Raw genomic sequence first — 19,065 nt, forward strand, 5'->3', positions numbered from 1 at the left:
ATAGAGGAACAGGAGAATTCTGAGAAGAAGGAAGTTCTTTCTGCAGTCCTGACTCGGCCACAGAGCAAGCAAGATGTAACTGCCTCACCGAAAAAGGTACCAAGCCACTTGGCTGACATAGACAAGAATAATGAGCTAATATAAGTTGTAAGAGTTAATAAGAAGCCTGAGATACTGGGCCAATCAGTTTATAACTTGTGTAGACCTCTGTGTGATTTTTTTGGGACTTAATGATTGCAGAAACTGGGCAGGGCAGAAAACTCTGTCAACATCTTAAGTTTATTTAAGCTTCTGTATCTCAGGTTGGCTTTACAGCTTATACTTCTTCCTTCTGTCTCCTGGGTTCTGGGGTTAAGAAATGCTCACCCTGAGCCGGATGTGATGGTGCACACCTTTAATCCCAACACTCAGAAGGCAGAGACAGGTGGACCTCGGTGAACTCAAGGCTAGCCTGCTCTACAGAGTGAGTTCCAGGACAGCCAGGGCTGTCTCAAAACCCTCTGCCCCAGAAAGGAAGGAAGAAGAAAGGAAGGAGAAAAGAAAGGAAGGAAGGAATGCTCACTGTGCTTGTGAGGCTCATGTATAATTTTTTTCTGTATAGATTTACTTTATTATTTGCATGTCAGGGTACTTATTTTCCTTTACTTATTCATCCTTTTATAATTTCATATTTATATTCTTAATCAAGTCTTCCAACTTATTTTTTTTTCTTATCCCATTGACCATCGGACTAAGTCTCTTCTTCCTGAACCTCTTTATTTTTGTTTTTGTTTTTTTTTGGTGTGACCCACTTGGGAGTAATTTGATTGAGTGGGGGCAATGTGGAATATGATTCCCCTCCCCCTGCAACCTTCCACAATCTGCTCCTCTGGCAGGGTGGGGCCTTTTGAGCCCCCCATCCATTATGAAGTGTTGATAGGCCCGGTTATGTACAGGTCTTGTGTAGGTAGCTGTTGCTTTATCTTCTTAAAGCTTTATTGCTTAAGATTATTTGAATGTTCAAGCACAAACAAAAATCGTATTATGCTAAAGGAATCAGGGATAATCTAACTGGTAATAGAACTATGAAAATATTAAAAACTTCAAGGCAATACAAGGCTGGTATTTCGTGTTCCTGAAGGCAGGCCATGCTGTAAGTGTCCCTGACACAGAACTTTCTGGCCTTCCTGATTTAAGTTGCCACATTACTCTGTGTTATTTCCTATCACGATTTCTTTTGTCCCCAGAGTTCATGCACCTCTCACATATCCTCATGTTGTGTAGTCCCCTGACCAAAGCCTCTTCGGCCTCACGTTCCCATTTCCACTTACCGTGATGCCCATGAATGAAGACGTGAAGTTGGACGTGTCAATGGCAAGGTTGACCAAGCCATGCTCATCAGTGGTGAACGTGGACAGGTACTTAGATACATCCACGCGGACAGTTACGTTTTTGTTGGGCATTGGCTGATTCTTCTCATCGACAAGACGAACCTAGAAACAGGAGAGTGATGTCTGGTTACCAATGCCAGCTAGCCACACCTTCTTTCTAGTCTGTTCTGTATACATCTCTGCCTCCTGCTCTGTCCCTGTCCCTTTCTGAAGATCTTTATATTTGTAAATGAGACATCTTCTGAGTTTTAAACTGTGGTATTTCCTTTACATATTCCTTAAGTTTTTAAAACCTGAAAGTTTATTTTTATTTTATTGTTTTTCAATTGACCATATTTACCTTTTATTTTGTGCCATGTGTGTGTTGGAATTCAGAAGGGAGCATCAGATTCCCTGAGTTCCAGGTGGTTGTGAGCTGTATTGTGGGTGCTGGGAATTGAACCTGGGTCCCCTGAAACTGCAGCTAGTGTCCTTAGCCACTGACACATTTCTCCAGCTCCCTATTTTATTCTTTTTAATTGAAGAATAAGAATGCTGTATAAATTTTAGAGTACAATGTGATGTGACGTCTTGATAACTTCATGTAATGTAGAATGATTATATCCACTTAGTGAACTTATCCATTATGGCTGCCTGATGTGGATGCTAGGAATTGAACTCAGGTCCTCAGGAGGAGCCACCTCTTAACCACCGAGCCATCTCTCCAACTCCTTGTGCTAGTTACTTTTATATCAGTGCGATACAAACTAAAGTCCTTTTAGAAGATAGAACCTGAACTGAAAAAAGTTGCCCTCCCTAGGTTGGCCCATGGGCAAGTCTGGGCTGCACTTTCTTTATGATGATGTGGGAAGGCCCGGTCCATTGTGAGTGGGCCCACCCCTCAACAGGTAGCCGAGGGTTTCATGAAAAAGTAAACCCATCAAACCATAAGGAACAAGCCAGTAAGCAGCACTCCTTCATAGCCTCTGCTTCAATGCTTGCCTCTAGGTTCCTGCCTTGAGTTTCTGCCCTGACTTCCCAGCTGTTAGGCTACCATCTTCCTTTCTATCTTTCATTTCTAGGGAACTCACATGTTTCTGTTTTCTCGTGATTTTCTCTCTACCTGTGAAGGCCTTGCCAAACCCCAACACATTTATCCATGTCTCTTCCAATTTGATAGGAAATAGTAAAAATGAATGAAGAAAGCGTAAAAGTCAAAGTCAGATATAAACTTCCAAATATAAGTGAGGAAACTGCTCATCAACTTAGTCCAAAGATTATTTGTCATGAAAGCAAAGTGGAAAACTGCCCAACAGTGAGGCGATATATGCAAGGAAAAGACAGTTTACTCCATTGTATTATCTGGCCTAGAATTTACCAGCATTGCTATTACAAACATTGCTTCAGCCCTGAAAAATAAATCTTTAAAAATGTTTCAGTAATTAAAAATTTTTATCATTCTGACAAAAGGCTGTTGATATCTCTTGGATGTTAAATGTTTCCCAAAATCTTGGATCCCAGTGTGGTGCTATTGGTATTGGATTTGAAGTCCTTGGGTCATTGGGAGTGTGTTGTCCAAGGAGACTGGAATCTGGACTCTCTCTCTCTCTCTCTCTGCCCTTCTTTTTCTCTTCACTATAATGTGTGGTGTCACCACAGACACAACTCACAATGGACTGAGACTTCCCTGGGCCTAAATAAACTTTTTACCTTTATAAGTTAAAGGTCTCAGGTATCTTGTTATAGTAATGGAAAGCTGACTAACACAATTACTTTTAAAAATTATTTCTGGGAAAAATTGCATTAGAAAAGCTTTTTTTTTTTTAAATAAAGAGGGAATCAAAGAGAACATAGCCAAACTACACAGAAAAAAACGATTACAGAGTTATGTAAGGAAGGTGATAGTTTAAAATTTGCTTTGTTTTTCAACAGTTCACTCTCCTTGATAAACGTGAAATTTGCTATTATTTCTTTTTCTATGTAATTGCTGTAATATATTTTGATTTTGCAATTAATTTTTTTCTTAAAAATCTTGTGCCTGGGGTTGGGGCGATGGCTCAGTGGATGAAATGCTTCTTGTATGTGCACGAGGGTTCTGATTCCCAGCACTGCAGAGATGCTGAGTGGAAATGGCAGCCTGCCTATGATTCCAGAGCTTGGAAGGCTGAGACAGAGGCTCTCTGATGCAAGCTGGATAGTAGACTAGCCAGCGCTGTCAAGCTTTGAGTTCAAGTGAGAGACCCTGAGCCAAAGAGTAAGGTGGAGAAGGCCTGAGGAAGACTCCTGGTGTCAACCTGGAGTCTCCCGACATGCACACCACAAGCACAAGTGTACCCACATACATGTGTGCCTACGCTCATGTAAAGATGTATGCACATGTATATGTACCAAGACCACACAAACATATACACAGAAGAACATTTCATGCCCCCTAAGTATGATCATGCGGGAAAGTATTTTACCTGCCCAAAGAAAGGTAGCCCTGGCCTGTAGTGCGTATCCGCTTTAGTAAATGTCAGTGTGCTTAAGGTGTTTGTTATTTCACATGATCCACGACCAGTGAGTTCCAGTCCTGAAAAAAAAGAGAGAAGCTAGTTTTATCTATCCCAAACTCACCTTCTACCTCTACCTCAGCTCTCATCCGTTATTACAGAATGCCCACTAATCTTTGAATAATTTTATGAGGTATCACATCCAATACATCTTTACTTATCCTGCATCTTCTGTTAGCTTTATTTTGAAAAATCAGTTTGTTTAGGTCATTATCAAATATATCTGAAGCTAGCCATGTTTTTCAGAAGCACATGGAAGCACCTCATCGTCTGACTCCATTTCCTCCGTTCTGAGAATGAGAGTGCTTTTGTGCTTTCCCCGGCCTATTGCTAATCTTCCAAAATGTCACTCATCCTCCAGAGTGCATCAAATGCCAGCGTAAGGGTCCCCCCTCTGTCTCTGTGTTAGAATTAACTACTTAAGTCCCAAATTCCTTATGGAAATTTGATCACAGTTATACACATACATTCCAACACACATACACCCTCTGCTTTTAAACATTTAATTTCTTGAGATCAGTGACCTGTCGTTTTCGTAATATGTAGACTCTGTAAAGTATACCAAATGGAATGGAAGTTTGATAAGTTCCCACTTAGTTGACATTTATTTTAAAATAATACAGACCTGTGCCCTCCTCTTTGACCTTGGCTTCCACTTCTATATTCATGTCATGGCCTTTTTGTCTTAGCTGAAATGCTTTGGTTTTTATAACTTGTCTGAAACACCCGTTATCATCTGCCTGAGGAGAAGAGGAGAGAGTTCCCAAGCTCTTTTATTTGCCATCAAAATGCCAATTATAAGTTTGCAAAAACATTTTAAGTATTCAGATACCTATTTTGTGTGTGTCCTTTCCCAACCCTAAGGATGAACGGTTTCTTTGTTAATCTCTGGGTTATTTATAGCCAACCTTTGCCTCTCCTCTCTTCCAAAAATGGATCCTTTTTCTATCGCATCAGCTCTCCTGGAGTTTCCAAGTGTGCCATCATATTTTGTAATTGTAATTCTTTGCATATGTTGCTCCTCAAATGATATTCTTTCTCTCTTTTCTTCCTTTGACTAACAGCCCCTGCTTCTCAAACTCAACTTAGGCATAACATTTTCCAAGAGGTTTCCATAACCATCTCTAGCTCAACACTGACTGGGATGTGTGCCCTTTCTATATATTTAAATATATTGGTCAACATTCACTGTATATGGTAGCAGGTTTTATCAGAATATTTTCATGCAGGTCTATGATTTACTTTGAACACGTTCTCCCCTCTCTTCTCTTTATACTCCCTCCCCTTAGTTCTTTTGTCCACCTAAGTCAGTGGTTCTCGACCTGTGGGTTGTGACCTCTTGGGGGTCGGATGATCCTTTCACAGATGTTACCTATGACCATCAGAAAACACAGATATTTACATTACAATTCATAGTACCAAAAATATAGTTATGATGTAGCAATGAAGATAGTTTTATGGGGTCACCACTACATGAGGAACTGTATTTAAGGGTCACAGAAATAGGAAGGTTGAATATTGGCCTAGGTGTTCTGCTTCTATTTTCACACCACAGGTAAACGCTTGCATGACTTTATGTATCTTTACATAAGATAGGATCCACATATGAGAGCAAACATGTGATGTTTGTTTTTTGAGATTGACAACTTTTTTTTTTCAAAGACAGGGTTTCGTTGTATCTTTGGAGCTTGTCTTGGAACTAGCTCTTGTAGACCAGGCTGGCCTTGAACTCACAAAGACCCACCTGCCTCTGCCTCCCGAGTGCTGGGATTAAAGGCGTGCAACACTACTGCCTGGCAAGATTGACAACTCTCTTAACACAATTATCTTTCATTCCGTCCATTTTCCTGCAAAACTGAATAATTTAGCCTTGTTTATGGCTGAAAAGTTTTATTGTACAGATTACACCACATTTTCTTTATCCACTCTTCCACTGACAGACACCTCAGTTGGTTTATAACATAGCTATTGTGAACAACGCCACAATAACGGTAGATGAGCAAGCATCTCAGTGGTGTGTTGACTTAGAGTCCTTCAGGTAAAGACTCCGCTGTAGCTGGTCATACAATAGATCAACTTTTATTTTAATTCATTTGAACCTCCATTCTGGGTTCCTTAGTGGCTGGACTAGCTTACATCTTACATTCCCACTATATAAGGGTTTCCTTTTCTCTGTATACTTGACAGCATTTGTTGTTATTTCATGGACTCTACATATTTATGACTGTATTTTCTAAGTCATGTGACTGATGTCTGAGACATTGGGAGCGTGCATATCCATTGACTAGACAAACCCTTATAGTAATTAGGTTTCTGAACTAAATGTTATGACCTAGGTTTTAATAAAGATCATATCATAGGTATGCAACTTGACAAACATTCGTAATCCCAGCATTTGGCAGGTTGAGGCAGGAAAATTATTGTGAATTTGAGATCAGTTTGGATTACATAGTGAATTCCAAGCTAGCTATAAAATTGGGAAGTGAAAGCAAGACCGGGAGTTCGAGGTCATCCTTGGCTACATAATGAGGTTGAAGCCAGTGGGGGCTGAAAAAGAACCAGTCTCAAACAAACTGGTGAGTCTCAATACACGCGGACCCCTCAAATTTGATCATAATTAGTTTATAGACATTGTGAGTCATTTGAAAATAAAAACTTTGTACTAGTCTTCAAGTTATTTTAAAGACCGGGACAACTAGAGTGTGACTGGACTGATCTTGTTCATCAGAGCTTTTCTTACTGGTCGTCTTTGCACGTTCCATGGCAGCCTCTCGCTCACCAGCTCCCTGCAGCCTCGATAACTTCCATCATAGCCTCCAGGCAGTGTCTGCTCTAATAGCCATCCCTGATTTTTTTTAAGTCTTCCCCTGAAAACAGAGTTCATGCACCCAACTTTAAATTTTTGTTCTAAATTTTATTTTATGTGTTCGGACGTTTTGCCTGCATGTGTGTCTGTGCACCACGTGCATGCGGTGCCCACGGATGCTAGAAGAGGGTGTTGGATACTCTTGAAATGGGAGTTACAGAAAGTTGTGAGCTGCCATGTGGGTGCTAGGAATTGAACCTAGATCTTCAGCAAGAGCAAGCAGCCAGTGCTCTTACCCATTGAGCTGTCTCTCCAGTTTTTTGGAAATGGGTTTTCTTTTAGCCTTCTCTGGCTTAGACCTCATTATATGGCCAAAGATGACCTTGAACTCCTGTTCTTGCCTTTGATTCCCAATTATTAGAATTACAGGTGTGATCCTCCACACTCGGCTGCATCTAAATGTTTTCAGTGCAACATATTCTTCTCTCAGTTGTTTTCCTTAATTATTCTTATTAAATCTCTTCTGTGACATAATAGGCTCTCTAATTGTGTTTTCTAGATATTTCCCTTCTGGGCCAGATGCTCATTCATTGTTCAGTATTTTTTTTTTTTTTTTTTGCCATTTGGAGATACATGCCACTGGATCCCCACACTATCCCAGTTCTCCTTCTTTCCCTTCCTCCTCCTCCCCCCCCCCCCTTTTTTTGACTTTTCAAGACAGGGTTTCTCTGTGTAGCTTTGAAGCCTGTCCTAGAACTCATTCTGTAGACCAGGCTGGCCTCGAACTCACAGAGATCTGCCTGCCTCTGCCTCCTGAGTGCTTTGATTATACATGCACCACCACCTCCCGGCTACTATCCCAGTTTTTAACACTTGACCTATTCTGTGACAAAAACCAGGTTTGAACACTTCTTTATCCCTTTAGAACATGACATGTTGATTGCTGTTGGCAAGAAAAATCACAGAATTGGTCAAATGCATGCATAGATTCATGTGCTCCTCAATTGGCCCCCTACCACAACCACCCATTCTCACATTCCTTCCCCTGCCCCAATGTTTTGCTTGGTGACATTTCAAATGTATCCCCTGTCGTGTTGCATTTAGCGCTGTAGTTCATGAGAAGGTAAGAACCAGGGAGTGGTTTCTACATACCTGGCCGCTGAATTCTTCACAGATACTTTGTGAATTTTGGCCATGGCACTGGGAGTGGAATCGTGAATATCTTCTGCACACGCTAATCGTCACCAGACCAGGAACGGGCTTTCCATATGTGTATCTAGAACAATAAAATGATCATTCCAAATGCCATTGTGTATGAATGACTTAGATATCTCTTCACCAGATCCCTTCACTGGTCCATTGTTTTCATCTAAAGCACCTGTTTTATGTCCCTGGTGCCTGCACTCTAGAACAGCTTGTGACAACAGGCTGCATCCTGACATCTAAGTGGGGATGGAAATGTGTCTATAATTCTAAGACAAAAGAGTCAGAGAGCTATTTGAAAATGCCTCTAAATGAAAAGATACTGATTTAGTATTTTTCCAAAGTTCTCTCCCTCCCTCCCTTCCTCCCTCCCTCCCTCCCTCCCTCCCTCTCCTTTTCTTTCTTTTAAAATTATTTTTTAAAACTGGGTCTCATTATGTAGTCCTCACTGTGTACAGCAGGCTGGTGTAAACTCTGCCTGCCTCTGTCTCCTGAGTACTGGGATTAAACAGCTAGTTTTCTCTCTCCTTCAGGTGAGGTTTTGCTATTAAGACTGCCCTGTGCACTGGTGAGGTGACTCAACAGTTAAGAGCACTTGCTGCTCCTCTAGAGGGCCCAGGTTTGGTTTCCAGCATCCACCTGGTGGTCCAGAACTGTCTGGAGCTCCAGTTCCATGGGATCTGATGTCCCTTTTAGGCCTTTGCAGTCATCAGGCATGCATGTACATAGACATAACTGTGGGCAACCCCCTCCCCCGCCACGCACAAACAAAGAGTGGTTACTGCGTTTCCTGAGTTCTGTACCCAGCACCCACGTCGGGTGGCTCACAACTCCCTGCAGCTGCAACTCTAGTATCTCAGAGGATCTGATACCTCTGGCCTTTTTGAGCACCTGTCCATGTATATACATATACCTACATACCCACACAATTAATTGAAAAAAACGACTGTCTCTGCCATCAGATTACCGGAGTTATTTTAGCTTTAAAAAAGAGAAAGATATATAATGACTATATTTCTAAGTATTTTAAAATAGTGAGAGGATGATTTGGGAAAGCAGTGGCAACAAAATTAAAACATGATTTATAAATAATATCAGGATAACTCAATTTGTCTCTGCTGGATATGATGCGAGGAACCATGCAAGGCTGGACTTGGCTTGCTCTTTTAGACCTGTGATCCTTGTTGTGCTGGAGGATCCTTGAGTCTTGCCTTAGATTTGTAATTAGAATTTCTGTGAGTGGGGCCAGGGATTTTAATTTTAATTAAGCTCCCCCCATAGAGCTGATATAGAACAATACCTGAAAATCTCCCCTTTGCCCAGCCGTGAGGTTGGTATAGCCTCACGGCCATAGCTTTCTTCTTGTACATCCCTTCTAATGCTTGTATGTGCTGATAAGTAAGGCACCACTAAATATTATCTAAGGTACATCCTCTCAAATAGAATACGGACATTAAAATAAGATAAAAAAACAATGTAACTCACAAGCCACAGGCCGACACCTCAAATTTCTCTTCCAGGAAAGCAATGATCTTGGGCAATTTTACTTTCACCTCAAATTTGGGCAAAACTGTTTTTGAATAGAGGGAAAAGGGAAGTGAGAGTCGGTAGGAGACCTCATCATTATTACCAAGGGATTTCACTAGAGGAACCTGTGACATAGAGTCACCCGGAAGGAGCTCCAGTGTCAATACCGGGAAAGAGACGCTGGCACTCATTACTGTGAGCGGTTTGTGCCGTGCTAACTTGGTGAAACTGGGACTGCATTTCCCAGACTTCTCTAGTTTTGTGCAAGGTTTCAGAGGTGGGTGGAATATCCCTGAGTCTGAAGACCACCGCAGTTAGATGTAGGAACAGAGGGCCAGTGGGCCCCAGTGTGACCTCCCTCCCTCCCTCCCTCCCTCCCTCCCTCCCTCCCTCCCCCGCCTCTCATTTCTATCAAGTGCTAGCTAGTCTGACAGACATCCCCAGCCTTGCTCCCAGAGCCATGGTCTACTGCGTGGGAGAATATCAGAGGTGACAGCTCTCTGCAGGTCTTTGGCTGATTCCCAGGAATCTTCCACTCCGGCAGCTGAAGGTGCTGCCTCTCCCACCCCAACTCCCTCATGCTTTGACTAACCCTTGCCCACTTCAGAACTTGTTAGTCATGTTCTAAGATTTGCCACTTCCCCTTGTTGGATCCTTCTCTTCGAACCTCTCTCACGGTTGTGAAAGGCACTACCTTATGAAGGCTGTCGTCGCAGCTCTGGGAGTGTTGAGAGCCATGTTTTTCAATGGTTTTCTGACACTGACTTCTGCCATCCACATATGAACACACAGAGTGCGAACATACCACCCCCAACATGCACACACATGCATGCACCTCAAATATACACAGAAGTAACCCCAAGATTCCAGTGTCATAAATACTTGGAGGTTTCTTACCATATTCGTTCACCTCAAAGGAGTGCTCTATTTTCTTCCCAGAGTTCTTCTGTACTACAACCTTGTAGGTACCTAGAGCTGGCTCAGCTGACAGTGGGAAAGAGAGCTGGTGGAGTCCTATTTGTAGATCGGTGTTTAGCCATTGAAAAATTCGTTTCCTCTGGGGATTCTACAGAAAGATATGAGTTGTGTAAACAATTCAAACATATAGTTTGACTAAGGATCAGCTTTTCAGGCTATAATAATACTGGGAGATTAATAAGTGGTTGAAGAATTAGTGCTAAAGTCATGAACTCACTTTAAAAAAGAATCCCAGACTGAATAACAGAAAACAGACAGTGTGGGCACCAGCTGTGGGATCCTATGGACCCTATGCCGTACCATCCCGAATGCATCAACTTCTCCTGATGTTGGAAGTCAAGCAGGTTAGAAGGGAGACTCTGCATCTATGTGATATAATAAATCTCTTTTTGATACATGTTTATTTTGGCCTGAAGTATTTTAGGAGTCATGAAATCACACTACCCTAAAGAACTGCAATTCTTCATTTAACTTTTATTTTTACAAAGAACTTGAGGTAGGCAAAAAAAAAAAGTAGCACTTGTTTAGTTGAGGTGGCATCTAAAAGGAGAAAAAAATCTAGTGTATCTTGTAGGGCACCCTCCTTCCAAATTAGATGTACAGTCTGTGACTTACCTCAATGTAAATGACAGGGAACTGAAAAGAAAAAAAAAGTAGTATGAGTGTGTGGTGGAATGAAATTACAACTTCAAAAGTTTGCTGAGCTTACTGCTCCTTTTTCACGTTATGATTTATTTCCTTGTCCCATATAATCCTTGTCCTTTCCAATTAGTTCTTTCAGAATTTCGTACAGTGTGTTCTGACCATATTCACACACACCCCTCTCCTCCCAGATCCATACCCTCTTCTCTACCCACCCAACATCAGGTCTTCCTCTTCCTTTTTTTTTTTCACCCACCAAAGTCCAATCATGCTGCCCACATATTCACGGATGTCAGAGGCAATTATGACACAGAGGAGCAAAGTCTCTGTTTCTCTTGTCAGAGCTAGGAGAGATCCCCTGTTTGATCTCTCTCTCTCTCTCTCTCTCTCTCTCTCTCTCTCTTTCTCTCTCTCTCATTTTTCGAGACAGGATTTCCCTGTGTAGCCTTGGCTGTCCTGGAACTCACTCTATAGACCAGGCTGGCCTCGAACTAACAGAAATCTGCCTGCCTCTGCTTCCTGAGTGTAGAACATAAATCTCTTAAGAAGTTACAACTTTCCTTTTATGACAGCTGATTGAGGAAATTTAGCTGGATGAAAGAGCTGAATAATAAGTATACTATTGTTTTGCAAATGATATTTGCTGAAGAGAAACCAGATGCACTTCTAGAGTGGCTGGAATCTCTTAAGAGGACATTTTCTACTGAATATCGTATCTATCTATCCATCTATCTATCTATCTATCTATCTATCTATCTATCTATCTATCTATCTATCTATCTATTAGACAGTGTCTTACTGTGTGGTGCAGGCAGGCCAGGGCCTTGTGATTCTTCAACTCAGTTTCCCACATTCTGGGACTAGGAGCGTACATCACTATGGCTGCTTGTTTTTGAGTGCTTTATCTACTTTAAGAAAGCAGTTGGTGAACTGCATGGACGCCACCACTGCATATGCTTCTGGCATGGGTACATTCGGGGCAATCTTCTGTGATAGACTTAATAGCTCTTTCATGATTTCAGGTTATTAATTTTTTAATGAATGAGACTTAAGTGTTTGCATATTTATCTCATTTGAATTCACCCACCAAAAGGAGACTCACCGTTTCATTCAGCGGGTGAAAACTCGTGTCCACAGAGACAACACGGAATTTCACTGAAACAGAGATTTTCTCTGTGAGACTCCACTGGTTCCCCTCTGTATGCTATGAATATGTTTTTATTACCATTGGTTATTGAAGAAGCTGTTTTGGCCAATGGCTTAGTAGAAGGAAGCCAGACAAGAAATCCAAACAGAGATACAGAGAGAAAGTAGGTGGAGTCAGATGTCATGTAACTGCTGAAGGAGAAGGACGCTAGCTGCCAGTCAGAAGCTTACTAGTAGGCCACACCCTCAGGGTGATTCACAGATTAATAGAAATGGGTTAATTTAAGATGTAAGAGTTAGCTAGAAATATGCCTAAGCTATTGACCAAACAGCATTGTAATTAATATAGTTTCTGTGTTGGGTGTAGGGGGTGGGAAACGAGCCCACAGTCTCTGTCTACCTCCCCACCCCCGCACAGTGGGAACCCAGGGCCAGAGGTGCCATGACTGCGGCTTAGTCATAAAGAATACCACCCACCCACATCCCCACAGTTGTCCTTGCTCAGTTAATTCCTTATACCTGTTTGTCCTGGTTTGTATATGGGCTTGTCTGTCTGGACAAAGACTATGTTCTCTGTTTGTCTTATCTGCATTGGCCTCGTCCTTGTGAAGTTCTGGGTTGGCCCCTTTATCTGCACGATAATGAATGCTGAGGATGCTGGCAAACTGGAGATCTGCAAGACAGAAACGTGAAGAGTGTGCTCAGACCCGCGTCTGAGTGCTCAGCTTTTACAGGGTCTGTTTTCTGCTTGAAACCCTGAGAACGGGCAAGGGAATGTCAAGGACTCAATTTCCGGTTACATCCAGAGACTGCTACGATTGTGTTATGTGATGTTAGCAATTCACTACTTAGGTCGAGGGAGGAAACAGCGGGACATCCTTCAGTGCAGCCACCACAATGAAACAGATGGTGTCTTCATTTTCAAAGCGAAGTCTTGGTATTAAAAATAATTATCTCATTCTACCTTCCAAGGCCAATATCAACCGTCTGTCTTACATGAGTAACTTGGCTTTTATGAGTCTGTATTCAAGACCTCTGAGGATGGCTCAGCAGTTAAGAGCACACACTGTCCTTGCAGGGGAATTAGGGTCCCATATCCATGTCATGAGGCTCACCACTGTCCCCAGCTCTAGGGTGCCCCCTTCTGTCTTCAGTAGTTACATGCATTCATGTGCACATACACAGAGACATGGACAGTGAAATAAATCTTTTTTTTTTTTTTTGGTTTTATTGAGACAGGGTTTCTCTGTGTAGCTTTGGAGTCTGTCCTGGAACTCACTCTGTAGATCAGGCTGGCTTTGAACTCACAGAAATTCGCCTGCCTCTGCCTCCCAAGTGCTGGGATTAAGGCATGCACCACCACCACCCAGCTTGTGAAAATAAATCTTAAAAGAAGAATCTCAATACTTATATCTGTAAAAGTATAAAGAGTATTTACCTCAGAAGTCATTTTAAGGTAAAATTAAATCTTTCCTATAGCTATGGTAACCTTTCAAGCACTTCATTAGATCTGTTTGTAAGTTTCATAAAAAGAAATTTAAGTTAGATTTTCCTTAAGATATTTTTCCTTTTGATAGATGAGAACATAATGTTCAACTAGATTACTCTTTCTCTACCAGTACCACACATCCCGGGAAGGACACTCACCATGAAAGGGCTGCAGTAGAAGGAGTCCTTCTCTACCGTCTGGCCTGTGAGGAGGTTTGTGGTCTGCTTTTCATACTGTAGAATTATGTCGAGTGTCACGGTCTCGTTCAGGTGCTGGAGGTTGACACAGGCCTTTTCAGGAACTCCTGCGTCGAGCTGTGATGGGACCAGCACCACATATTGTCTGTGGGGAAGAGGATTAAGCATAAAGGATTAAAAGGATGTCATTCCTGTGGCTTTCCCCCTAGTATTTCATATCACCATCAGTAATAGGTTTCAGCAAGATTGGGTTCCCCAGAGGTCACCATAAAAATCCCAGATTAAATACTGATGTGATTCTCTGGCTTTCAGGAAGTGTTCATCCACAGAATGTTTAATAGCAACATCTAATATTAGAGACTTTGGGAGATCAATTCAAGTTATTGCTGTGTAGCAATTTCCTCTAAATTGGAACATTCCTTCCTGGAGGGGGGCAGGGAGGAACTTGAGACTCAAGAAGTAGATCTTATGAGTTCTGGAGAGCTGAGACTAACAGGATTGATGACATCTCTCCATGGTTACAGAAGCAGTGAACAACTGCTGGAGAGAGGAGAGGAGGCTGAGTTGCCTCTAAGATATTCCTGGGCCAGTCAAGCTCCCTGTAGGAGACTCTCCTATTAGTAGAACTACCTGCAAGTCACTCAGAGAGCTCCAGGGATGTGACTTTCATGAATCAGCACCCAGGTGGTTTTGGTTCTGTAGTTGCCTTTGAATCGTCCATGCTCCCATAGGCAATCCCCGACTCATATTCCTGTAGGTATCCCCAGTAAATGCTTTGGTTGACCAAGTTGACCAAGGTGGTCTACTCTAGTCTATTGCTGATTCTCTATCTGGGATGGATAGATGTTCCTGATCTATGCATTCACACACACACACACACACACACACACACACACACACCATCTGATGTGACAGCTATCATATATTTTGGTTAAAAATTCCAAATTTCCAAACCATGAACTAATCGACGGTTCATCACTGGAAGCCTTAAAAACCCAACCGCCTGTAGCCTCAGGCTCCATACGAGTACCACAAATCTCTCATCCAGAAAGCACTAGAAACTAACATGCTGCACATGGGAAAGCTGAATTGCTTCACAATCAAGTTTAAGAAGCGTGGCTGGGCGGTGGTGGCGCATGCCTTTAATCCCAGCACTCTGGAGGCAGAGGGAGGTGGATCTCTGTGAGTTCGGGGCCAGCCTGGTCTACAAGAGCTAGTTCCAGGACAGGAACCAAAAGCAACGGAGAAACCCTGTCTCGAAAACTCAAAAAAAAAAAAAAAGTTTAAGAAGCAACCTCAGCTCCCTCCTTCCCCTCACTGTCTGGTGATGTAAGCCAGCAGTCTGCTGATGTAATCAGCAAACATCCCAGACACTGCCAAGAGGAGAACAGCCTTTCCCGGCACGTCCTTGCTGTTCACGGTCAGGCACCCGAACTTTCCCCGCTCTGCAAGGTTGTATATTTCACATTGCTTCTCGCCTCCTGAGTGTCTGTCTGTCCTGAAAATTTTTATTTCATTAGAACTTGCCAAAGTTGCCAAAGATCCCTTTTCTGCATCGGCCCTATGAAGTCTAAGATTTTCTTCGTGGGTCTCTGCTGTTTCTCTTTGGGGCTATCTCTTTACTTCTTTCTTTCTTTTTCTTGAGTACCATATCTCTTTTTCCATATTGTGAGATATTTCAGGAAGGGTCTGAATTTTGTCAATGTTTTCTAAAATCTACTGCAGCCCCTATGTTTTCTGAAGGATTCCAAAAAAGAGACTCACGCAGTCTCTCATCCATTTGCCTTGGGTGCCCCCCTCAACTTAGGAAAACAGAGACACTGAGCTACTTCCCAATACCAGGACGACGCAGGGCATTTATGAATTGATAAACCAGTGGTTCTCAACCGGTCGGTTGTAACCCCTTTGAGGGACTGAACGACCCTTTCACAGGGGTCACATGTCAGATATCCCGCATATCAGATATTTACATTACAATTCATAACAGAGCAAAATTACAGTTATGAAATAGCAATACAAATAATTTTATGTTTGGGGTCAGCACAACATGAGGAACTGTATTAAAGAGTTGCAGCGTTAAGAAGGTTGAGAACCACTGTGACAAACGGTTTATCCTTTTTTTTTTTTGGTCGAAATTCTATATTTTTATCTGGTGCTGTTTGACAAGATTCCTGCCCCATATATCTGAGGTTTCTAGAACTGGAGTAGATCTTCTACATGACCCATGACAACTTACTGGTCACTCCAAGTTCTTTGACAACGGATAACTGCATAGGAAGCCAGGAAAGAGATAACACGGTAGGAAGGAAGGATTTTCTGAAGTAAGAATTGCTTACGGTTTTGCAGCAGCTGCGGCATCTCTGGGAAGAAGCAGTAACAGTAAAAATGAGATCAGTGTGAGCTGCTGGTTTCCCCTCATGGTGGAGAGGGCCAGAGACGGAGAATGGTTCTGAGCCCTCGGCCCTTTGACCTCTGATCATTGTCCAGAGCCACTGGCTTTTATTTTACCTGATGGGCAATGAAAGTAAACTACCAACCACTTATTTTTGTAACATATTAACTACTTCACTATTAAAAAAATCAATTCCAGATAATTTCCAGTACCATCTCTATTCTTTTATTGACTTTTTGAAGTTACCGTAAAATTTGAAAAATTGTGCCTAAAGGCTGCCAGCAACTCAGACTAATACTCAGCACTTTAAACAATTAAAAAATAAAATAAACCACACAGTTTGATGAAATCAATCAATATGACTGACTTTTTAAAAAAGGACAATGAATACTAATATATAATATCAATCTGCTCTTGGTAATTCAGGGAGCAATGCCTTCTCCCAAATGACATAATAAATGAAATTTACCTCAGAATGTTAGATAAGGTAAGCTTAGAGGTATGTGCTTCAGCGTCCTTCAGTGTCTTTTTTTTTCTTTTTCTTTTTTAAGAAATTGAAATAAATAAAGCCAAGTTAGACCTTGGTAGAATCATGACATTGTTCTGCATCGCTTCCTATTCTGGGATGAATAGATGTTTGTGTCAGGCCTCCCCAGCGAAAGTCTGACATTACAGGGGTGTGTGTCTGAGGACGCATGTAAGTGTGCAGGTCAGATGATGTCATCATTAACTTCCCAACAGCTCCCCATCTTAATTTTTAAGGCAGCCATCTCTCACTGATCCAAGAGCTCACCAATTGGAATCATTGGCTGGCCAGTAAGCTGCTGTGATCCATCTCTGCCTCATAGGGCTAGGAACACAGGTACATACCTTCACACTTGGCCTTTTATGTGAATGAACACAGGTGCATACCTCCACACACACCTGGACTTTTATGTGAATGAACACAGGTGAACACCTCTACACCTGGCCTTTTGTGTGAATGAACACAGGTGCACACCTCCACACACACCTGGCCTTTTATGTGGATGAACACAGGTGCACACCTCCATGCCTGGCCTTTTATGTGAATGAACACAGGTGAACACCTCTACACCTGGCCTTTTGTGTGAATGAACACAGGTGCATAACTCCACACCTGGCCTTTTATGTGAGTGAATGAACACAGGTGCACACCTCCAATCCTGGATTTTTGTGTGAATGAACACGGGTGTACACCTCCACGCCTGGCCTTTTATGTGAATGAATGAACACAGGTGCACACCTCCAATCCTGGCCTTTTGTGTGAATGAACACAGGTGCACACCTCCAATCCTGGATTTTTGTGTGAATGAACACGGGTGTACACCTCTACACCTGGCCTTTTATGTGAATGAATGAACACAGGTGCACACCTCCAATCCTGGACTTTTGTGTGAATGAACATGGGTGTATACCTCCACGCCTGGCCTTTTATGTGAATGAATGAACACAGGTGCACACCTCCACGCCCGGCCTTTTGTGTGAAAAAGAATGAACACAGGTGCACACCTCCACGCCCGGCCTTTTGTGTGAATGAACACAGGTGCACACCTCCATGCCCGGCCTTTTGTGTGAATGAATGAACACAGGTGCACACCTCCACGCCCGGCCTTTTGTGTGAATGAACACAGGTGCACAACTCCACACCTGGCCTTTTATGTGGATGAACACAGGTGCACACCTCCACACCTGGCCTTTTGTGTGAATGAACACAGGTGCATAACTCCACACCTGGCCTTTTATGTGAATAAACACAGGTGCATGCCTCCATGCCTGGCCTTTTATGTGAGTGAATGAACACAGGTAAACACCTCTACACCTGGCCTTTTGTGTGAATGAACACAGGTGCACACCTCCACGCCCGGCCTTTTGTGTGAATGAACACAGGTGCACACCTCCACGCCCGGCCTTTTGTGTGAATGAATGAACACAGGTGCACACCTCCACGCCCGGCCTTTTGTGTGAATGAACACAGGTGCACACCTCCACACCTGGCCTTTTATGTGGATGAACACAGGTGCACACCTCCACGCCCGGCCTTTTGTGTGAATGAACACAGGTGCACACCTCCACACCTGGCCTTTTATGTGGATGAACACAGGTGCACACCTCCACGCCCGGCCTTTTGTGTGAATGAACACAGGTGCACACCTCCACGCCTGGCCTTTTGTGTGAATGAACACAGGTGCACACCTCCACGCCTGGCTTTTTATGTGAATGAATGCTGGGATACAAACTTAGGTCCTGATGCTTACATGGGAAGCATTTTACTGACTGAACTACCTCCCCAGCCCTCCCTCCAATGTGTAGAAATTTGACTTTTATTTTTTTTATGGTTCTTCTTATCTTCATTTATTATAAAGAAAATGACAGTTCAGCTGTACCTACACCATATGTACATATTTAATAAATCACTAAACATCAAGGAAATAAAGATTGATTATTCTATAAGGGAATAATTTCTATTTGATAAGTATTCATATTGAATTCTTCACAGATGAAATAAAACATTTTCATCAGTATTGATTCATTGTTCTCTTTGTTTTCCAAGATAGGACTGGTTGATCTACTTTACAGAGCCATGAAAATAAGGAAATTAATATACGGTCATCACAAGATTGAAGTTTGTCTATTTTGCTGGCTATTATGATGCATATCTGTGCCCCTGGTACTCATGAGACTGAGGCAGAAGGATATAACTTCAAGGCTAGCCTGGGAGCAGGAGTGAGTTTAAGCCCAGCCTGAGAAATTTGTTGACCCTGA

General features: G+C 42.4%; 1 protein-coding gene across 1 annotated transcript in view; it reads right to left on the reverse strand.

Annotated features, from left to right (window-relative positions):
- Positions 1-16,346, reverse strand: part of LOC121434634 (pregnancy zone protein-like) — a 45,248-nt gene extending 28,902 nt beyond the window's left edge. The window contains exons 1-11 of the mRNA XM_041633567.1: positions 16,226-16,346; positions 13,851-14,034; positions 12,723-12,876; positions 12,160-12,212; positions 11,031-11,051; positions 10,335-10,503; positions 9,396-9,480; positions 7,860-7,983; positions 4,527-4,641; positions 3,812-3,921; positions 1,311-1,472 (exon numbers count right to left, since the gene is read on the reverse strand). Of these exons, the coding sequence (XP_041489501.1) occupies positions 1,311-1,472; positions 3,812-3,921; positions 4,527-4,641; positions 7,860-7,983; positions 9,396-9,480; positions 10,335-10,503; positions 11,031-11,051; positions 12,160-12,212; positions 12,723-12,876; positions 13,851-14,034; positions 16,226-16,308 (1,260 nt within the window). The 5' untranslated portion in view covers positions 16,309-16,346. The remainder of the gene's footprint in view (positions 1-1,310; positions 1,473-3,811; positions 3,922-4,526; positions 4,642-7,859; positions 7,984-9,395; positions 9,481-10,334; positions 10,504-11,030; positions 11,052-12,159; positions 12,213-12,722; positions 12,877-13,850; positions 14,035-16,225) is intronic.
- Between the last annotated feature and the right edge of the window lie 2,719 nt (positions 16,347-19,065).

Source organism: Microtus oregoni, unplaced genomic scaffold (assembly GCF_018167655.1).
Source record: "Microtus oregoni isolate MIOR12 unplaced genomic scaffold, Mior012 000002F_ref0000024, whole genome shotgun sequence".
Taxonomy (NCBI): domain Eukaryota; kingdom Metazoa; phylum Chordata; class Mammalia; order Rodentia; family Cricetidae; genus Microtus; species Microtus oregoni.